General features: G+C 40.7%; 1 protein-coding gene across 2 annotated transcripts in view; it reads left to right on the top strand.

The window, feature by feature from the left end:
- MTHFD1L (methylenetetrahydrofolate dehydrogenase (NADP+ dependent) 1 like) overlaps positions 1-22,456 on the top strand; it is a 166,616-nt gene that overhangs the window by 25,894 nt on the left and 118,266 nt on the right. For both annotated transcript variants that reach the window (XM_068151920.1, XM_068151930.1), the window contains exons 10-15: positions 1,119-1,216; positions 6,815-6,988; positions 15,273-15,409; positions 16,658-16,704; positions 18,011-18,118; positions 18,924-18,998. In XM_068151920.1, the coding sequence (XP_068008021.1) occupies positions 1,119-1,216; positions 6,815-6,988; positions 15,273-15,409; positions 16,658-16,704; positions 18,011-18,118; positions 18,924-18,998 (639 nt within the window). The remainder of the gene's footprint in view (positions 1-1,118; positions 1,217-6,814; positions 6,989-15,272; positions 15,410-16,657; positions 16,705-18,010; positions 18,119-18,923; positions 18,999-22,456) is intronic.

Here is a 22,456-nt window from a genome sequence, read left to right as displayed (position 1 = left end):
AAGAAACAGGAGTCACAAAGCAAACAAATTAATATTTTCCATTATGTTTAAGGTGTGAGAAGAATAGCAAGTCTCCGTTTTACCAGTATAAAATCCACACAGGCCTAATTAAAGACTTTTCTCTGCCACTTACTGTTAATGGTGTTGTTTATTGGGTTGGATTCTGCACATTGGCCACATCAACCCCATACAGTGCTACAGGCTAGGGTCAGAGTGTCTGGAGAGCAGCCAGGCAGAGAGGGACCTGGGGGTACTGGTCGATGGTAGGCTGAACATGAGCCTGCAGTGTGCCCAGGTGGCCAAGAGGGCCAATGGCATCCTGGCCTGCATCAGGAACAGTGTGGCCAGCAGGAGCAGGGAGGTCATTCTGCCCCTGTACACTGCACTGGTTAGGCCGCATCTTGAGTACTGTGTCCAGTTCTGGGCCCCTCAGTTTAGGAAAGATGTTGACTTGCTGGAAGGAGTCCAGGGAAGGGCAACGAAGTTGGTGAGGGGTTTGGAACACAAGCCCTATGAGGACAGGCTGAGGGAGCTGGGATTGCTTAGCCTGGAGAGGAGGAGGCTCAGGGGAGACCTTATTGCTGTCTTCAACTACTTGAAGGGAGGTCGTGGACAGGCAGAGGTTGGTTTCTTCTCCCAGGCAGGCAGCCAGTACCAGAACAAGAGGACACAGTCTCAAGCTGCACCAGGGGAGGTTTAGGCTGGATGTTAGGAAGAAATTCTACACAGAGAGAGTGATTGCCCATTGGAATGGGCTGCCTGGGGAGGTGGTGGAGTCACCATCATTGGAGGTGTTCCGGAGGAGACTTGATGGGGTGCTTGGTTGCATGGTTTAGTTGATTAGGTGGGTTGGATAATAAGTTGGACTTGATGATCTTGAAGGTCTCTTCCAACCTGGTCTATTCTATTCTATTCTATTCTTTTTGAAATGTGGACAAACAATAGGACTAATGGTGCACTGGGGTTTTTGCATCCTAATCCAGAAAGAGTTTTCTTTTTTTTTCTGTTAGCTGTAGAAAGTTATAGAAGGTATTTCAGTTTACTCTTGGGATTGTTTGAAATTAGTGTTTAGCATTTATGATGCAGCTGTTGTGTGCTGTTTTCTTGTTTAAAACCAGAACATGGTAAAAAACATGGAGCGCTGGATCCAGTCCCAGAAGTACAGGGAGTGGGACCTCCACTGCTTGAAACTGCAGCCCCTCTCCCCAGTGCCCAGGTAATAAGCACTTATAAAAATGAAATAAAAATAGACTATGCAAGCGTTACATCTGACAGGGAACCTAAAAATGGTCCATATCTAATTTATCTGTTTATGTGGTGTTTTGTTGTATGCCTCATTCTGACCGTGTCCTCCAGTTTCCTGTAATCTTTTACTGTAATAATGAGCATTGGAGCCAAGCTTTATTTAATGAAGACCTAAGGCTGGAAGGTTTCATTGAGAGAGAGAAGTGAAAGCTTGTGTAACATCAACAGAAATACAATATTTAAGCAGTACCTAATTGCTAAACTCTAATGTGTTTATGGATCTAATTAAGGCCTTGTGATTTCAATGGCACTTGATCTTTGTATTTATTTTCTTCCCTCAGTAGAGGTACTTTTTTTCTGTGTGTCTTTTAAATTCCTCTGAAGATGTGAAAAGCAAGAAGGGTATTTATTCTCCTATCCAGAGTCTTTTCAATCAGTTCCTAAAATTCACCTCTCAAGGCCTGTGCCTGCACTACAGGGATTGTAGGTCTGCCTTGGCATGGTTGCTGACATCTCTTGACATTTAGAGCAGCCTAAGATGATTGCTCTACTAAAGTATTTTGCTGTGCATTTGCACTGTTGGATGATGGAGAGAGGAACTAAGGATTTGAAGCAAGGTTCTGCAATGTAGGAAAGCACTGAAAGTTTTTGGTGCCTATTTGTATACTGGCTTCTGGGCCACCCAGATACTGAGGGGACCACCCATAGGAAGAAAGTCCAAGAGAAGAGAAGACTCAGGATGATCTCACCAATATATGTAAATACAATGTATTTAAATACAAGAATACAAAGACAAGAAAGGTAGCAGTTTTTTTCAGTGGCATCCAGTGACAGGACCAGAGGCAATGGGCACAAACTGAAACACAGGAGGTTCCCTCTGAACATCAGGAAACACTTTTTTTTACTGTGAGGGTGACCATGTGCTGATACAAGTTGCCCAGAGAGATTGTGGAGTCTCCCTTCTTGGAGATGTTTAAAAGCCAACTGGACAAAGTGTTGAGCAACTCTAGGTTACTCCCTCGGTGGCCCTGTATGAGGAAGGAGGTTGGACCAGAGATCTTTCCCTACCTCAGCCACTCTGATTCTGTAATTTTTAATCCCACTACTATGGTGTTGGTGGTTTGGGTTTTTTTCCTAAGCATTTCAATTCTATTTTCATTGTCTCCTAACAAGAATTTAGAATAGAATAGAATAGAATAGAATAGAATAGAATAGAATAGAATAGAATAGAATAGACCAGGTTGGAAGAGACTTTCAAGATCATTGCGTCCAACCCATCAACCAATCCAACCCACCTAAACAACTAAACCATGGCACCAAGCATCCCATCAAGCCTCCTCCTGAACACTTCCCATGATGGTGACCCCACCACCTCCCCAGGCAGCCCATTCCAATGGGCAATCACTCTTTCTGTATAGAACTTCTTCCTAACGTCCAGCCTAAACCTCCCCTGGTGCAGCCTGAGACTGTGTCCTCTTGTTCTGGTACTGGCTGCCTGGGAGAAGAGACCATCATCCGCCTGTCTACAACTTCCCTTCAGGTAGTTGTAGAGAGCAATAAGGTCACCCCTGAGTCTCCTCCTCTCCAGGCTAAGCAACCCCAGCTCCCTCAGCCTGTCCTCATAGGGCTTGTGTTCCAAACCCCTCACCAACTTTGTTGCTCTTCTCTGGACTTGTTCCAGCAAGTCAACATCCTTCCTAAACTGAGGGGCCCAGAACTGGACTCAAGGTGCGACCTAACCAGTGCAGTGTACAGGGGCAGAATGACCTCCCTGCTCCTGCTGGCCACACTGTTTCTGATGCAGGCCAGGATGCCATTGGCCCTCTTGGCCACCTGGGAACACTGCAGGCTCATGTTCAGTTCAGCCTACCATCGACCAGTACCCCCAGGTCTCTCTCTGCCTGGCCGCTTTCCGGTCACTCTGACCCCAGTCTGTAGCACTGCATGGGGTTGTTGTGGCCAATGTGCAGAACCCGGCACTTGGATGTGTTAAATCTCATGCCGTTGGACTCTGCCCATCTGTCCAGCCTGTCGATGTCCCTCTGCAGAGTCTCTCTACCCTCCAGCAGATCAACTCTTGCCCCCAGCTTGGTGTCGTCCGCAAATTTACTGACGATGGACTCAATGCCCTCATCCAGATCACCAATAAAGATGTTAAAGAGCATGGGGCCCAGCACTGATCCTTGGAGCACACCACTAGTGACTGGCCGCCAGCTGGATGTGACACCATTCACCATCACTCTCTGGGCTCAGCCCTCCAGCCAGTTCCTAACCCAGCACAGAGTGCTGCTGTCCAAGCCATGGGCTGGCAGCTTGGCCAGGAGTTTGCTGTGGGGGATGGTGTCAAAGGCTTTGCTGAGGTCCAGGTAGACTACATCCACAGGCCTCCCCACATCCACCAGGCGGGTCACCTGATCATAGAAGGAGATCAGGTTGGTCAGGCAGGACCTGCCCCTCCTAAATCCATGAATGGACACAATTGTAATTCAAAACAGGTGTCAAAGGAATGGGTTTTCAGTTGTACCCAGGAGTGCAAGGTGGAAGAAATGCTTGAGCTTTTCCCAAGTTAGCATGTAGCATTTCCAGAATTGAAGCCTGAAAAATATGTATTATTTTGCAGTTAAAAGGTAGATATAAAGCATGTGACGTTGTGAGTAAAAAAAAAAACTCTCAAAAAAGTATTGCCAACCCTCTCTATGACATTGTGTTTAGTATATAAATATCTCTATGACATTGTATTTAGTACATAAATATTTAAATAATTAATATATAATGGCATATAATCAGTATCAGGACTTTCTGATAACCCTGTACTTTATGTCTTTTTTCCTTTTAAATGTAGAATAACTCATCAGATGGGAAGTATTCTACAGTGAAATGCAGTTTTACCGTAATACATCATGTTGTTTGGAAACAGGTGGAGATTTCATTTTAAAATGAGGCAGAGGCTCGTATTTCCAAAGATGCTAGAAATGGAATGAGAGCTTTTCTGCCAAGCAGGCAGTAACAAAATCCCAGCACGCAGGCAGAGCTGATACAGAGCCACCCCCACCCCCCTTTTTTTTTTTTCCAAATTGTGACTTACCACTGTGAAAGGCAGACTTCTTGCTTAACAATTCTCATTCATGTAGAAGAGCTACCATTGCACATTGCCAACAGCACTGAATACCATAACTTACTGAATAATTCTGCTGTTTCCAATACAGAGGATATATTGGCAAAGGTTATAATCAAATCTTTAATTTCTTGTGCTTTAGAAAATACTTTAATCAGAAATAATAGACAAGATGTAAACATTTCATGTATGTTTTATCGCTCCAGTAGTAGTTAAGATATAAATGCCTTTTATCACTTTATTGCTTTATCACTTTATTTATTTATGTATCAGTGTGTAATCTGTCATCAAAGTATTTATAAGTTGTTAAAAGTCTGTAGTTACATTGAAGGTTCTTGAGGGAATTTTAAATGGAAAAATGACGACAACAACAATGGTTGTAGCAGTGGAGAACTGTTAGCATCAGCTGTCAATTTTACTTCTAAAAACATTTGTAATTGTATTTACCTAGAAATTCTTTACATTTCCTTTATAAACGTACAGCTTGGCCAGTTTTGCTTCTTGTGCTTTTTGCCAGTAGTGGTATCTGCACAGTGGGAAGAACCTCATTGTTACTTCCAGAAATCTGAGGGGTGGACTTTTGTGCCCCAAAAGATATGGGAAGCAGGAAAGTCTGGAATTGTTGCAGGGAGTCTTGATAATCTGGACTGAGACTTAAAGTAGTAGCTTCTGTCCTTCACTAAAGAGGCTCACATATTTAATAGGAGAAAAAAGAAAAACAACCTAAAAAACAGATTAACTTTGTCATATTAGTCTACATCCTTCTCCCCCTGTCAAGTATGTAATTTGCTTTAATAGATCAGTCACCCTACAAATTTTACTTGTTTAAATCTTTACAGGACCACATTGTCATCAACTTACCAATATGCTTTCTGGGACTCTGGATGTCTTTATAGAGAGTTCTGAATGAAAACTTTAAATGTTCTTTTTCATGTGATGTTTGTGAATCACACCATTTTGTGTCCTCAATATGCTTTTATGACTAAATGTGTTTGAAGTAGTGTGTAAGAAAGCCAAATGTATGTCCATCTATGCAAGTTCAAGCACTCAATGTGTCTTTGAAAGAAAGCAGATTCGAGGTTAGCATTTGCAAAGAAATGGTCGGCAACCCAACAGTGCTGTGACTGAGTAGCTTCTTGTCTTCCAGTACTGATTATGTCATTGTTTGGGTGGATGATTTCTGGGTTTCACTTAGCTCCTACAGGGTTCAAAAGTGGAAAACTCAAGAATTGGAATTGAACAATGGTCCCGGTTTAGGATATCATTGAAAATTGCAGTTGAGTTGGCACAAAACTGATAATTTGCTGGTGGATGCAAACTAGCCAGAGTCCACACACAGAGCTGAGATCTGGCAGTAGTTCCATGTTCATCTTGAGTATTTGAGGTCTTACAGACATGTTTGAAGGTTCAAGACATCAGCTTTGATGCTGCTGCCAGATTCTATCTGAGAAATTTTACAATCAACTGGAGCTGCAGAAAGGAATTTAGCCTGGTTAGGCTGAAAGTAATTAATCTCTTGGTAATTTTTTAACTCCCTTTTGTGGTCACATGAGCAATTCAAAGCCAAAGGAGAGAATGCCTTACATCTTGTGTGCTGGGCCCTGGACTTTTTGCTGTTGTGGGAGCTTACAGCTGGTAAATGCTTATGTGGACATAAAGGGCAACTAGGTCAAGCTCACAAATGAAAAAATCCAGGAAAGTGTATTAAGTCCAATGACCCCAAGTGGTCTAGGTCAGTAATTGCAGATGCAATAGTGCTCCTCAGCCTCAGTCTGCCACGTGTACTTGCTCCATGCTTGTTCTCTTGCCTCAGCTGCCACTTACGGTCCTTGCTGGAGTAAGCTCACTGGGCTGCTGGTCTGAGCCCTGTGCATTAAACTCTTGCTATGTGGCCACAACTGTGTTTTAGAAGCGCATGAGCTCGTCTCCAAATACCTTGTACCCTTTAGTGCCCTTGTGGAGGAGTAGTGAGGCTTAGCTTGCTTGGTGGTACCCTCTGATGAAAGACACTCCATATACAAGCATCAGATTTAGTTAATGTGTTTGTGATTTTTGTGATGATTGATCCAGTAATACATGCACTTTACTAAAAAGTGTATGTGCTGAAATATACTAGAGGAGAGGGGAACTAAAACAAACCCAGAAATATTCATTCCAGTGGGACATGCTGGAGCATCCAACAGATGTCTCTAGCTTGATATGAGAGCATTAAGCACTATTTGGAATCCAATTAAACAAGAGAATTCTGTGAAATAGTAACAATTAACAAACAAACACTGCACATGATTTTCAGTGTTATATTAGCTAACATTTAGGTTTGAGTAATAAAAGCAGAGGCTTGAAAAACTTATTACAATAACCCCATTGTTGGAGTATTTGCTGTTGTTTTGTGCTCTGTCGTCGACCACCTAAGCTGAGAGAAATCTCCTGGCTCCTATTTGTTTTCTTTTCCAGTGATATTGAGATTTCCCGAGCACAGAGTCCAAAAGCTGTTGATGTACTTGCCAAGGAGATAGGATTGCTTACAGATGAAGTTGAGATCTATGGCCAGACCAAAGCCAAAGTACGTTTGTCCCTGCTGGAAAGGTTAAAGGATCAGCCAGATGGAAAATATGTTCTAGTTGCTGGGTAAGAATCCACAGTAATGTCATTAATGTCCACTCTTTGCACTCATATTAATATAAACATACAGTTTGCATATTTTTAATACACTGCACAAATAAAAACCCTGAATGTTTTCATCTATATGTTGCTCTTTTCTGAAAGTGAGCAGTGTTTTAAGTGCTTTGAAGGCACACAACTCTTCTTCAAAACTGTTGTTAACTGAAATTAAACTACACTTCATAAAATATATTTTAAGTTTGTAAATATTATGTAGTTCTACATACTGTTTTATCAGAATTTTAGAAGTCTAATAATATTTAAGTCTGCATCTATTGTGGCAGTTTGTAAACAAGCTTTATAAGAAGCAACCCGCTAATCTGTTGATATTAACAATAAATACTTTTTTTATTGAAGAACAAATTATGAAGTTTAAAAAGCCATGGTTTTTGTCTCAGAAATGTAGACATGTCTCCAGGCAGGCTTATCCTGCTCACTGTTCCCACGATTATAGCAAATGCTGTGCTCAGCAGGAATTATGTGTTTCTCTTCTGAAGATATAGGGGGGGGTAGAGGAGGGTTTCTAACTGAGAACAAACATGTGAAGGTTTTCATTAATATTTAAATTGCAATATGCTTTTTATATTCTTAACTGATTTACATGGTTGCTTTCTGGTAAGTAAAACTGATCAGGTTTAAAATACCACTTCAAGCTAATTGAGAAGGAGAAGGCAGTTCTTAACTGCATTCACCTACTGATTCTTTAGCTGAGGCAGTGTTTCACAAGCTGCTTTAATCCCTTCATTGGAGACAACCAACCTGGATTTCTGGCACTATCCAAGATGGAGCTGTAAGCTAAGAGTCTCGATGTTACAAAGCTAAGACAGGCAAATTATTACAGTCTTCAAAGCTGTGTGATATACACTGATGGGCTATAAAGATGTTCCTGGAGGATGTTGGAACAGTTTAAGAGAAGGAAGTAATAGCTGGTTGAGCTTGATTTTCTTTGGCAGAATTTTACTTTGCATTTTTCTACTTTGGAGAAAGAAAAGCAGCTTCAGTGCTTGTCCGGGTTTGAAGAAAGTTGCTACTATATGCTTGCAGGCTGGTGGTGTGAGCTGCATCAGTTGGGCATCATGCCTGCAGACTGTGCCAGACTTCTCTAGCAGTGGAGTCTCACAGAATTTGAAAATGTCATTTGAAACTGTCTGGGGTGGAAGACAGCATTATGCAGTGCCCTATTCAGGTGGGTTTTAGTCATGTCAGACTGTATGCACCAGTGCTTGCATTTCATCCACACTGGTTTGTCTTCTGGTGTTCTTTGTGAAGGTGTCTCAAGCCATTGTCTGAATGCTGTTTTGGTGGCACAGACGGAAGTGTATCTACATGGGGGGGTAAGGGGAAATTTAGTCCATCAAGATGAAAAGCTGACAACAAATAGAAAATTGTATGTTCTTAATCTATATTACGTGATTCAGTATTTATACATATTTCACAAATGACTGGCTTTGGTACCTACACAACTTCATTACTCAAGGCGTTGCTATTTGTAACTTCTTTAAAGTCATTGCATTTCCTGGAGTGAGTACAAAGCCACATCTGCTGCCCGAGGAGTGCTTGGGAAGGGTGGCTGCTCCAGTAGTAGGAATGTTCTTTTCTGAGAGAATTCAAAGTTTGGTTTTGAAATATTGAATATATATGTAGCTTGTATTTATGTTCTCAGCTGTTCTCATTTGCTGAAATAACTGTAGCAGACAATAATTTTAAGAAAATGGGGAACTGCATGTCATGGGGACATGTTCATTATAAAGAAAACAAAGTATCACTCAAGTGTGGAAGTTGAGGAGTGAAATATGCCCTCATTTGCCGCCTTCATCCTCTCTCTGCTAAGACAAGGTCAACCAAAACTTGCCGTTTGGATTGTTAAGTTTGTTCACAGGAACCGAAGATGTTTAGAAATTCTTTTAGAATGATGTAGTATAGATCTTCAGAATAAGGTTTTGGTGGTTCAGAGATATATGCATGTACTGTAGAGTACTTGGTCAGATGAAAATATTTATTGTGTATGATGTGAACTTTTCCTACGTGAAAGGAGTGAAAAGTGTGTGTGTGTGTGTGTGTGTGTGTGTGTGTGTGTTCGAGAAGCTGCAAAATCTCCAATCTCCCATCTACGATGGAGCCAGTGACACTGGTGCCTCTAATTCCACAATCATGCTTAAAAGTTTCCTGTCTAGGAATTCTAAACATTTTCTACAAATGCCCTTCCAGTTTATTCCTGATATGCTGGAGCCCAAACTTGTTCTGAATAACAAAATGTAACAACCTGTGCGTTTTTATCACTTAAGGATAGCTGTGTTTATGGTGTTTCAAAAAGCTGCTACTAACTGGAAAATATTTGGGGGTTTTAATTTTCTTTTTTTATTTTCTTGAATGCACACAAATGCACCTAAATCCCTCATCCAATACATACTTTGGATGCTGAAAAACTGCATTTTAACAGATCATGTCACCAGAAATAGGATGACTAAATTTCTTCATGACTTCATTTACATCTGTGTGAAAAGCATACTTCTCACTTTTTTTTATTCTCACTTCTTTTTTTCATGTGTGTGACTTGTTATAGGGCTCATACTAAGATACTGTGGGATCAGAGCCACGATTTATCCTGGAGTAATTAGTTCTTGGGCATCAACTCCCTGTATATAGGCTTTTAGTGTGCTTAAAAAAAAAGTACTTTGCCGGATACGTTAACTCCAACTGCCTCCCAGTCACTGAAAGCTCAGAACATGCATATGAGCAAAGCTTGTGCATGACCTAGTAGCTAAGTTTAGTGCCCAGAGTCATGTCACTTAATTATGCATTCAAGCATGTAGCTAGCATATTTATAAACACAATAGGAAGCTACATCTAAAATTTGTTAGACTCTGTATGTTCTAGCTTTTTGTTTTAAAATGCTCCTGCGCTGTAGCTTTCAATAATCATAGTTTCCAGATAATTCTGGAAACCTGCTCACTTAAAAGTGCAAGCTGAATAATGTGGAAAAATTATGAAATATAGTGCTACTTTTAGTAAGAAGTATGCTGGATTTTTGGATGCTGGAAGATTTCAAATCAGTACTTTTTTCACCTCACATTAATAGATTGTTTTGTGATGAGCTAGCTTTTGCAGTAAGACAAAAAAGGAACGATGGTAAATATATTTGGGACAGGATTTTCAGATTTCAAACTGCATTTTATTTCCAGTGGCTATGTATGGGTTTGTATTTCTGTTAACTGGATTTCTTGGGCCACAGGGGGCTTAAAAGATAAGAAAAATGGTAGATTAAACAAACAAAACAAAAAAAAAAAAAAAAAAAAGGGAAAAATACAGGAAGAATAGGAGGGGAAAATACCTCTGTGGTGATGCACTGAAACATCTGACAGTCCAAAGCCAAGACACAGCTGAGGAAGTTTGTTGTGTATTCATCATATTATTGCACATGATTGTCGTGATTGGTCTCTGTTGGCTTTTGAGAGTTTGTAATTGTGGATTCCTCAGTTTGTTTCTGGCTTTGCTCAATCATAGAATGGTTTGGGGGGCCTCCAAAGGTCATCCTGTACAATCCACCTGCAGTGAGAAGGGGCATCATCTTAGCTTCACAGTGATCGCAGTGCTTTTGTGTGCAGAAGCCCCAGTCCCATTTTGAGGATGCTGCTACAATGTTGTCATAACCTCACCTCAATGAAGTGTTGGGAATTCTGTGCTCAGAAATAAATCTCTGTAGTTGTTATCTTGGATAGGAGATGCATGGAGGTGAAGCTGTAATTTGTGGGAACTTGATCCCCCATGCTAGGCTTGGGAGGTTTCCATGCAGATCACAGGAATGGTGAATTCATTAAAATCTTTGAAATTGTGGATCCTGATGAGTTGAAGATAGGAAATTTGAAAGGAAGGAGTTGTCACATACCCAGTGAAGCTCTTGCTGGAGTCACTGCGGCTGGGGTAGCTGTGAGGAGGTTACAGCTGGTGCAAGTGTATCCTCTCACTGTTTGTTTATTTTCTCTTTGGGAGACCTCATGTAGCTTTCCCACAGAAACAGCTCCACTGTAAGCTAATGTAGTGTATAACAAACAAACAGAAAGTCTGCATATTCTTATCTTTGTTTTGATATACATAAGGAGAGAAGGCTTTCCAATATTACAGAAAACTTACATTGCCAAAGAGCTGGTTACTGCTTGGTAGGTGGCAAAGCAAGAAATTTTCAGGAGGAGAATGATTTTGGGGTTTCTGTGTTTAGATTGAAAACATTAAAGAAATTTGAAGAATAATGCAAGTGTGTGTAGAAGTCTCCTGAAGTTCATCAGATTTTGCTGTATTTTAAAGGAGACTTTTCTCCTAGGTTTGCATAAGGTCACAGCACTGCACAATTGAGCTGGAGCTAGCCATTGGCAGTTGTAATTTTATATTCATGTGAGTGAGTGACCTGAATTGCAAGAGTTTAGGCTCAGTAGTGTAGCCAGCAAAAACATCTCAATGTCCACAAAGCACTTTAATGGGATTATTTTATTTATAAAAACATATCAAAGTAGGCCAGGTACTAAAGAGAAAATACTTAAAATAAGCTTTCTGAGGAAACCATTGGAATAGAAATTTCTTTTGATTTCTGGCCTTCTTTTTCCCAACTATTATTTAAAACTGTGGTTCTACTAACTATCGAAACTATTAAATAACTTTAGGTCTTAAGGTTTATCCTGTAGTCTTCAGGCTACTGTGGAGCCTGTGATAATCAAAGGTGTCTTGCTAGGCCTTCTCATGAATGATGAGAAGTTGAGGATAGGTAAATAGAATAGAATAGAACAGAATAGAATAGAATTAACCAGGTTGGAGATCATCAAGTCCAACCTATCACCCAACACAATCTAATCAACTAAACCATGGCATCATCCAGACCAGTCTGGCTTCACTGAATACTGCAATTTGCAGTCCTCATGCTTTTATATTTCTGTTAGGTGGAAAGAGACTGAAAAGTCAGGTTCCTGTGTTTTTTTAGTTCTCAAGGGTTCCTACTTGCTGCAGTGAACAGGGTTTCTTGGGAGAGTCACTGAAGCGCTGTTTATGGAAGTTTATGGAAGTTTATGGAAGTCTGGCTGTTGGTTTTCTTCCTTGCTCACCATTGCCTTCAGACATTTTGAGCCTTTAGATATTCATCTGAGTATCTGCAGTTCCAGGAAAACCAAGGATCACAGGGCTTATCAGAAGGGAGAGAAATGATTAAAATGATCAAACCTATCTGAGGAAGACAGACAATGTGGGCTGATAAAGCCAAGCAGATTTCTTGAATTTAAGTTCCTGTCTGCTGCAAAGACGTGTCTTTTTACTGCTGCAAACCACTGTGTGCTTGTATTAGTACACTGGTGAAAACAAGCTTGTTCTAGTTCATTTTTATCCTCACTTTGGTGGAAACTACTTCTCACAGAGAGCCACATATTCAGCACAGACAAAATGTATTCTTCTCAGCTTGTGCTCTAAATCACTCACCTTTTGTTTGCTTTACATAGTGAATCTGTGAATTCCCTTTGATTCAAGAAAGCATAGTTTTAGGAGGGTAGGATAACAAAATAGTGTGGGTAGTAAGTTACTGATGATGTTTTAGCATCATTGTGCCATGTTTAGCATCTGATGGTTGCCAAACATGAAGTTATAAACATGGGGGGAAAATGACTGAAAACAAATGCCTAAATTAAGTAATCCACATACTACTTGGTATTAGGAGAGTTGTTCAAAGCTATTGGTAGACAAAATACTATTTCAGAGTCTCAGCTCAGGGAATCTCTTAGAGGTGTACTAAACCCCCTTGTTTTCACTGGAACTTGAGTTAAAGCATGACTACTGCATAGAGACTTTCTCTTCTGAATCTGTTTATTTCTTATTCAAGCTGTGCATGGTGTGCACACCACCAGAAGTATGCATTATTAGGCCATGTGACTTTCCCTTTGTAACCCTGCATCAAATCAGGGATTGTATGACTGCAGGAAACTTTGGTAAGGCAAAGCGATGAGAGCTGCCAAACAGAGAGGGACCTGGGGGTGCTGATTGACAGCTGCCTAAACATGAGCCAGCAGTGTGCTCAGGTGGTCAAGAAGGCCAATGGCATCCTGGCCTGCATTAGGAATAGTGTGGCCAGCAGAAGCAGGGAGGTCATTGTACCCCTGTACTCTGCATTGGTTAGGCCGCACCTTGAGTCCTGTGTCCAGTTCTGGGCCCCTCAGTTTAGGAAGGACATCGAGAAACTTGAACGTGTCCAGAGAAGGGCAACAAGGCTGGGGAGGGGTCTGGAGCACAGCCCTGTGAGGAGAGACTGAGGGAGCTGGGGATGCTTAACCTGGAGAAGAGGAGGCTCAGGGGAGACCTCATTGCTCTCTACAACCACCTGAAGGGAGGTTGTGGCCAGGAAAGGGTTGGTCTCTTCTCCCAGGCAAGCAGCACCAGAACAAGAGGACACAGTCTCAAGTTGTGCCAGGGGAAGTTTAGGCTGGAGGTGAGGAGAAAGTTCTTCACTGAGTGAGTCATTCATCATTGGAATGTGCTGCCCAGGGAGGTGGTGGAGTCACCATCCCTGGAGGTATTCAAGAGGGGATTGGATGTGGCACTTGGTGCCATGGTCTAGTCATGAGGTCTGTGGTGACAGGTTGGACTCGATGATCTTTGAGGTCTCTTCCAACCTCGGTGATACTGTGATACTTTCCTGAATATGAAAACTCCTTCCTAGCACTGTATAGATGGTGTTAATTTGGCTTGCCTCCTACTGCTCAAATTTTTCCAGACATATCTAGCAAAGAGTTTTTGGTTTGTTTTTTTTTTAACAAAAAGCCCAGGGTGCAATGACAATGTAAAAGATGGATTTGTGACAAGTTCATGTTTTTCATGTGTTTACATGTTGTGAGACAAAGAAGGGCTTTTGTTAATCTGTGAACTAACCAAACTAAGATGTATCTTAAAACCAAGGTGGATGTCTCCTTTCCTTTGACAATTTTAGTAATGTTTTTATGCCATTGGATTGTAATCTGAGGGTAGAATTGTCTTAGAAGAATTACTGGTTGGGAAAGGAAGTGTTTCTGATTAGAGCTAGGTGATTTAGCTTGGATGATGATGGCTAGCTTTTAAAGAGGTCCTAGGGTAAGGATTGCTCTTTGACTAGGATGTGTGCACATTCTTGCATTTCCTTGGGGATGAACATTACTTCTTAAGGTGAACTTCACTACAGTGCTTGCTTTTTTTCCTCTACAGTCAGGGAAGGCAGCAAAGATATGGATAGTTACACTTTGCCAAAAAGTAGGACTTGTGAGAGTGGAAAAAGGACTGAGACTTTCTTCATTTGCCTGTCAGGAGAAATGCTGTGCCTCAGATAAATCATTTGAATGCAATTTGGAGATGTGAGATGTATTCATACTTTAAAGAAGAAAAGCAAAAAGGAGAAAGACTCCAAAACTCACCCATAAACATATGTGCAGATGTTGGGAGTAGGGAGGACATCACTTAAACTGAGGTGTCTCGCCTTCATAGAAGATTGATGAAGTTTTCTGCTTGCCAAATCAGTACTCATTATCCCTTTGTGCAAGGGACAAGATTGGAGTGGAGGTTAGAGTCTCTGATTTGAGACTGGGTGGTTTTCTGAAATTCTGTCCTGGTTCAGTCATAGTCTCAATGTGAGAGTTGTACCATAAGGTTTTCAAGATGTTGTAAATCTGCAAAAATATCATGAAATGTAAGTGTAAAATAAATATAGGGACTTGTGTCCTGTTTTATGTTAAAAACAGTTGATCTATCATTGTTAACAGTTGTCATGACATGGAAGCTTCAGAGAGATAGTTGAGCTCTACAAACAGAAGTCCTGGTTATTTAATTTAAAGTATTCTGTAATTTCATTCAAAGTTTGAGCAGTGGGAATTAAACAGCTCATACATTGAGCATATATTAATACTTTTCTGTAGCAGAGTAGCTTGATGGATGGTTTGTTAATGAAACTGGTGAGACTTTTGTGCTGTAATAGAAATGTTTAAATTCAATATATTCTTTTTAGAACTTTTGCCAAAATAATCCTCTCTTTTTCTGCTATCATAGTAAATTGCTTAAATAGAAGACACATGTATGTTAGCATTCCAACTTGAGCTAGGTGCTAACACTGTGGCAGGTTTGCTGTGGAGATAAAGTAATCTTACTGAAATTTGCTATACAAATACTCTTCATTGAAATCAAAAGCTGTAAGGTCTGATATCCTTAGCCAGGCTGACATCAGCAAGGAATTTGATTAATCTTTTTCTTGTTTTTCTAGAATAACCCCTACGCCCCTAGGAGAGGGGAAAAGCACAGTCACAATTGGTCTTGTTCAAGCACTTACTGCACACCTTAACATTAATTCCTTTGCTTGTCTGAGACAACCTTCCCAAGGACCTACTTTTGGAGTTAAAGGTACATAATATTTTCAGACTCTGACCTTTTCATGTTAAAAGGAAATATTGCTGGTTTGTTTTGGGTTCCTCCCTCCCGCCCCTTTTTTTTGGAAGCTTTTTTTTATTCCTTGGTTACTTCACTGACTCAGTGGATTGTATGCAGCATATTGTATCTTTTGATAAGTATATCACTAATACATAAAAACTTCTTGAATATGTCTTCCCACACATTGTTCATTTCTATGTTCATGTACTTAACATATATTGATAATGCAGATGAAGCCCAAACATAATGAAAGGCATGGGCGTGTGTTGGCCAGGAAATTTTGCGCAAATACACACTTCCGACCACTCCTCTGCTTGGAGACTCTCTGAAGATGTCTCTAGGTGTTACTATTTCATTCTTCCTGGAGAAGGAGTCCTAAATCTACTCATGTTGATAGGAAATACTCAAGCTAAGGAAATTGGCAGTTATGCATAATGTTCAGTTGCATCTGCTTGATATGTTTGGCTGGGTCTGAAACTCCTGTTCTTCTGAGCTGTTGCCTCTAATTGTGAGCTTGCTGTCTCTTTGCCTAGAAACCCTTTAAGAACCTGAGGGCCAGGTAAGAGCCAGCCAGAGCTCAAGCCTGTCTTCAATGCTGATAGGAAGTAATACAATCTTTCTTTTGCCATTTCTCAGCTGAGATTGGTGCCTAACTGGGCAAGCACTCCTCATCTCCTCTACTTTGCTTTGCTGAAGTTTAACTTAACAAGTTTGATTTCAGCTGGAAGGCGCTTGGTGCTTCTGAGCCAAGACTGGTGCATGTGAGTGCTTTGATCCTTCCACTCAAGTCATGTGTAGGCCATAGTGAACAATTTTGCCTATTTCCTGAGAGGCAGTGTGGAAGGAGTGCTTAGGCAAGAGTGTGAAGGTTCCGTTCAGAAGCAGTGCTTGCTTGTGATTGCCATGTCTTTCCACCCAACAGCTGCATGTGCATGACTTTGTCTTAAATCTGAGCAGTAGCATAGGGTAGCTCTTACATAGCCAATGTCTGGGTTAGCCATCATGTGTAGGCTTTAATTTCAAGTCAAGTATTCCCTCTTTACTGCCTGCTGAAAAAGAATCGCAAGGTTAAAGGAAAACCTGTTGTTTGGGTACATTATTGAGCCACTAATAAAAAGTAAAATGCTTAGAAATGTGTCATCAACACTGTATGTTACACACTCTGGTTGTTTTTTTCCCAAAACCAGTGTGTTTGATGTGACCATATGCTTTCCTGTGCAGGTGGAGCAGCTGGTGGTGGATATGCTCAGGTGATTCCCATGGAGGAGGTGAGACAACTGGGGAGCAAGTTCTTGTTCTTTTGGGAGGGATGAGCAGGCCAAGGTGGCTGCTGAAGAACTTGATTGATGGTGATTCTCTAGAGAATTGGGTTGGCCCTTGTCATCTCCACATGCCTGCAATGTTTTGTAGAGGGGATGCAGTATTGGGGTGTAAAAATGTTGCACAGGTGCTTTATGTGTTTGCAGCATCTCAAATGTCCTTCAGATGCTTCCTGAGAAGAAAACCCACTATCCACACATAACATACAAGACAAAGAGCTGACTACTGCTAGTAATTTTTCTTTCTATTGCAAAAGAGAATGAGAGCATTAATTTTCTGGTGGAGCAGAAAAACACAGGCATACCCTTTCTTTTTCAAATAGAGATTTACTATTCATTTATAGCAGAAGTTGCTGTGTGGCAAAAAGGACTTCTGTGGTAGAGAGAGATATACCCAGAGTATTGCAGAAGGGGGAATACCACAACTTTTGCTAGATTACTGAAAGGTGACTTGCCCTCCCTTCAAGGGCTTCTGAAAAATCACATACCAGCTTTGGAAGGAGCTGGCTGGACGTGTACTTTCAAAATAGCCTTGCTGTGAAAACAGCAACACTCCTGACTAAAGTGTGTCCCCTTGCCTAGCACCATGTTCATGATGTAAAGCTACATGATCCATGATCCGCATGTTCATGGACAGGCTGGGGCAAGGACAAAGATGACATTTATATTGTTTGTAGTGCTTCAGTTGTCTACTGCAATCTGAGATGGATGCCTTCCTTAATCTCTCTCCCTTGTCCTCAGCAATCTTAGCTGTGCACCCAAGGGCTTCAGCATGCTGTAGCTGACAGCTGGGGTTTGTGCAGATTCTCTGGGCGATAGTTCAGGCTTTTCTCTCATGGCTAGCAGGAAGCTAGCATACGCTGCCAAAGCTATCACACATGATGTGCTCTCAGGGATTCAACAGAAAAAGGCACCTCTGGTCCAGGTCAGCTAGGAAATACTGACAGGAACCTGATGTATTATTAATGATGTGGAACTGTAGCCCTAGGCTTTCCATTCTTGGCTCATGCAGCAAAGAATAAAACTGTCTGTGGCTTTGGTTGTCTAAACAAAGGGTAGTTTACCACATGCTCAGGTGAAAACAAGCCCATCCTATAGCTTGGTGTAGTTTCTGCCTGATAATATTGCATCTGCGCTGATAGGTGACTAATGAGAACTGCAGCCTCAAGGGGATGAGCTGCCTGAGATTAATAAATTGAATTAAATGGCTTCATATATGAAAATTTTGGTTTTTTGGTTTTTTTTTACCTTCTAGTTCAATCTTCATTTGACTGGAGATATTCATGCTATAACGGCTGCAAATAATTTACTGGCTGCTGCTATTGATGCTAGGATCTTGCATGAGAACAGTCAATCTGATAAGGTGAGAATTATTTTCTGATGTCCACATGACATTTTTTTCTTTACAGTTTTTCAATAAAGTGCATTGCAAAGCAAAAGAAGTCGACTGTCCTGTTATCTTTTCACTGTGTGAACAGGAACTATTACTGAAGCAATCCTATGTACTGCTGGGAAATTTTGATTATAGAAAATATTTTTTTGGCAAGTAGCTATCACGAGATAGTCTTTAAGATAAGGATCTTAGGTGCAGAACATTGTCAGCTATTTCAGACTGTACTGAATAATAAAACATGTTTCCTATTTTTTGCTCTTTTTAATTATATACTCCTTTTGAAGTGAAAAACTACCCTTCTGATATATAATCAGGTATGATGTACCTTAAGAAGATGGAGTTATGGGGAAGCCCCTCCACTGTATCTGTATTGGCTACAGTACTAAAACTGAGTGAGGTTGCCATATCCCCTTTACTTGGTATGACCTAAATGTACATTTGGGGCAGTTTGCAAATGATAGTTGTAGTTTTAATAATGTGGACCTTGGTTAAAGTTTTAAAGGTTTCTTAATTTAAAAAAATAATAACTTTTTCTTTTTCCTTTGGTGAAACATAGAAACGTGATTGAGACTGTTTAGTCATGACACCACTCATAAGCCTACCACATTCTCAGAACTGGTTTTTAAATTGCTAACTAGAAGTCCACAACTTATGTGGTTGGGAAATTCTTAGTGAAATTAGTCTGATTAAAAAAAAAAAACAAATATTAGCTTTCTGTGTAACTGGTTCCTAGTGGTAACTTTTTATTTCATTAACTTCTTGTTTATTTTTCTAGGCCTTGTATAATAGACTTGTTCCAGTTGTAAACGGTGTCAGAGGATTTTCTGCTATTCAGCTTGCCCGTCTAAGAGTAAGTTATTAATGTATTAATATGTTACTAATTATCCTATTGCTTCATAAAAGATACTGTCTTACACCATTTGTTTAACGTTATTTGATCTGTGCGACATGTTAATAAATCTTCTTCATGAATTTATCACACATTCACAGATTGCATTGGGTTGGAAGGGACCCTCAAAGGTAATCTTGTCCAACTCCCCTGCATCAAGCAGGGACCCCTCCAACTAGATCAGGCTGCCCAGGTGTCTTGGTCCAGAGACGGAAATAGACTCAGTTCTTTCGAATATTCCTGTGTTATTAAATTAGAGGCACAAACAAGGCCAAAATATCAACAGCAAGGCTATTTAGTAACAGAATAAACTGGATGTAACAGAAGAAGGGAGAGATAGAGGGGGGGGGGGGAAGAGAGAGGGGGAGGGATAGAGGGGAAAAAAAGAGAGAGGAGGTGAGATGGAGGGGAAAAAAGAGAGAGAGATGGAGAAGAGGGAGAGAGAAGAAGAAAGGAATTATATTACCACATCCCTCACCACCCAAGACAGTTTGGGTTTGTGGAGGAAGGGTGCTGTCACTTTGACGTGGAGGAGATGTCATCCTTGTTGGCTTTGCTGTCTTCTACTGGAGGAGGGGAGAGAGAGATTCCCAAAGTCCAAGTCCTTCTCTGAGCAGCCTCTTTAGCTCCATGAATTGCAGCAGGTGTAACTTAGGACACAGAGAGAGGGTTCCTCCTGGTCTGCTGCTTCCAGGCTGCATGGTGATGTCTTTTCTTCTGTGTCTGTTTTTTTCTCTCCTTGTATTTTCTTCTGTATTTTTCTTCTCCTGAGCAGGCATTGCTCAAGTCTTTTATACAGTTCTTTAGTCACAGGGTTTTTTAGGTCCTTTTCACCATCCTCCCTTCCTGGGGTAGCTGATGGTTAGAGATGATCTTGTCTTTGCACATTCCAGAGAGTTGTTATCCGGTAACATCTGCTCACCATCCACTCCCTTGGCAGCCATTGTCTGGGCGAGGAGCAAAGGTGATTTTATCTTTGTTGATTCACATCAAGAGAGACAAGATTTAGTCTTTTACACTAGGGTCTCATCAAATCTATCTTGAATGTCTCCAGGGATGGGGCCTCAACCATTTCCCTAGGCAGCAGGTCTCTCATTGTAGAGAACTTCTTCCTTATGTCCAACATAAATCTACCCTAGTCTAGTTTAAAACTGTTGCTCTTGTTCTGTTGTTACAAGCCCTTCTAAACAGTCTTTCCCCATCCTTCCAGTAGGGTCACCTTCAGATATTGAAATGTAGTTACAAAGTCTCCTCAGACCCTTCTCTTCTCCAGGCTGAACAGCCCCAGTTCATTAAGCCTGTCTTTGTAGGAGAGGTGCTCCAACCTTCTAGTCATCTTTGTGGCCCTCCTCTGGACAGAGCAGGTTTATGTCTTTCTTGTGTTGGGATCTCCAGATCTGGACACAGTACTCCAGATGAGGTCTCACCAGAGCAAAGCAAGTGGCAGAATCACTTCTCTTGGTCTGCTGGCCACACCTCTTTTGATGCAGCCCAGGATGTGATTGGCTTTCTGGGCTGCAAGTGCATATTGTTGGCTTATGTCCAGCTTGTCATCCACCAGTAGCCCCTAGTCCTTTTCTGCAGTGCTGCCATCCCTTAGTCTGTGTTGATATCAATGATTGCCTCTGACCTAGGGACGTGATCTTACACTTTGCCTTACTGTACCTCATGAGATTCTCCTCAGCCTGCTTCTCTAGCCTGTCCAGGTACCTCTGGATGGCATCCTGTCCTTCAGTCTTGTCAGCCATACTACTCAGCCTGATACCGTCTGCAAACCTGCTGAGGGTGCACTCAATCTCATTGTCTATATCACTGATGAAGATATTGAGCAGCACTGGTCCCAGTACAGTAACAAGATTTGAAGGTGATATTCTTTCCATAACTAATATTTCTGCTGGTTTTCTCTTCTGAAATAAAATAATAATGTTTTAAAATGCTGTGTCTTGCCTGATGAAATATTAAAGTTGAAGTTGTTAAAATACTTTTCCTGTTATGGCTAAGTCACAGCTGAAAGCTCATATTCTTTGGGTTTGTGATGTCTTCTGGTTTTGAATGTTTGTTACAGCATTTACTTCTGAGGTTTTATTGGTATCAGTTTCACAGCATTCTTCCTTTGATGGGTAGAAGCAGATTTGTGTGCATGGTGTGTTTTTGCAACACATCTTATTTCCAGAATGCTTCCCGAAGACCATTTCATGCAATTCATGTATGCATGTATCCAGATTTGAGGATGCCCTTCTAATTAATGCCTAGGGAGCAACGCATTCCACTAGCACAGGGAAATGAGAGTATGAACCCTTTGAATGTTACCTTAAAGACAGCTTCAATCTTCTTCATCCAGCTTTCCTAAGTATATCAAATTGGATTAAAATTGATCGGCACATTAGAAAAATACTAATACAGGACAGGCAGTTGACGACATAAATGTGTCTGCATTAAAACTGAGGTGAAAAAATCTTAGGGTACCAAGCATCAAAACTTGCAAGCTGTTCTCAATAGCTTTTTGCCCTTCTCAGCACAGTGGGAAATGCCTCTGTGCCTGCACCTGGATTTGAAAGCAACCCTCGCAGTTTGAGATGCCAGTACTCAATAAGGAGCGTTGTGAAAGCAGTTTTAATACTTTCAAAAGGATGTCCTCAGCTTTCTAGAAATAACTGTTGATTTAAATAGGGAAGAAACTGGAGTAGCTCCTTGAAATTGAATATTTTCAGACTTTTAGATTTGCTTTATTCTTAGCCCTGGTTAATTCACTGAGGAATGCTTTCAAATGCCAAAGAAAATGAAGAGTTTTTTTTTTTAAGAGTACAGTTCTTAGACACAGTTTTCTGATCTTTATATATATACATATATAATCAGGTCTGTGGTGATGAGTTAGACTTGATGATCTTTGAGGTCTCTTCCAACCTTGGTGATTCTGTGATTCTGATTCTGTGATACATATTCACATTAAAAAAAAAAAAAAAAGTTTGGTGTTGCTGAAATAGTAAATCTGTAGAAGCCAGGAGATACTGACTCAGTTGTCATAAGTGACTGAGTTTATGGGTGATTGGGCTCCTAAGGCAGAATTTACTTCATTCAAAGATGATTCACACAATGTATGGCTCTTTCAAACATTTTCACAAACTAGAGCAAGCAATTAATTCTCTCTTTGGTTTACAATACGATTTTCTTCTGTGTAAGAAAGAGATGGTTAATTTAATGGCCTATGAGTATTTCTCCATATTTACTTCATTTCTCCATATTTGCTTCATTCACCATCTGCCTTTGCCCCTATTTCAGTCACAGGTAATTTCCTACATGTCTTTTTGTTTTGTTTTTTTTTTAAATAGTTTGGGTCCTGACATGCCTTTCTTTTTTTTTTTAATGTTTGCTGAAGCTATATCTTCTGAACAAAAAAAGCAACTTCATTGCATTTCTTT

This window comes from Melanerpes formicivorus, unplaced genomic scaffold, assembly GCF_026170545.1.
Source record: "Melanerpes formicivorus ecotype bairdi unplaced genomic scaffold, bMelFor1.0.p_v2 SCAF_2, whole genome shotgun sequence".
NCBI classification, from domain to species: Eukaryota; Metazoa; Chordata; class Aves; order Piciformes; family Picidae; genus Melanerpes; species Melanerpes formicivorus.
The sequence above is the reverse complement of the archived record's forward strand: the minus strand, read 5'-3'. Positions and strand labels throughout refer to the sequence as shown.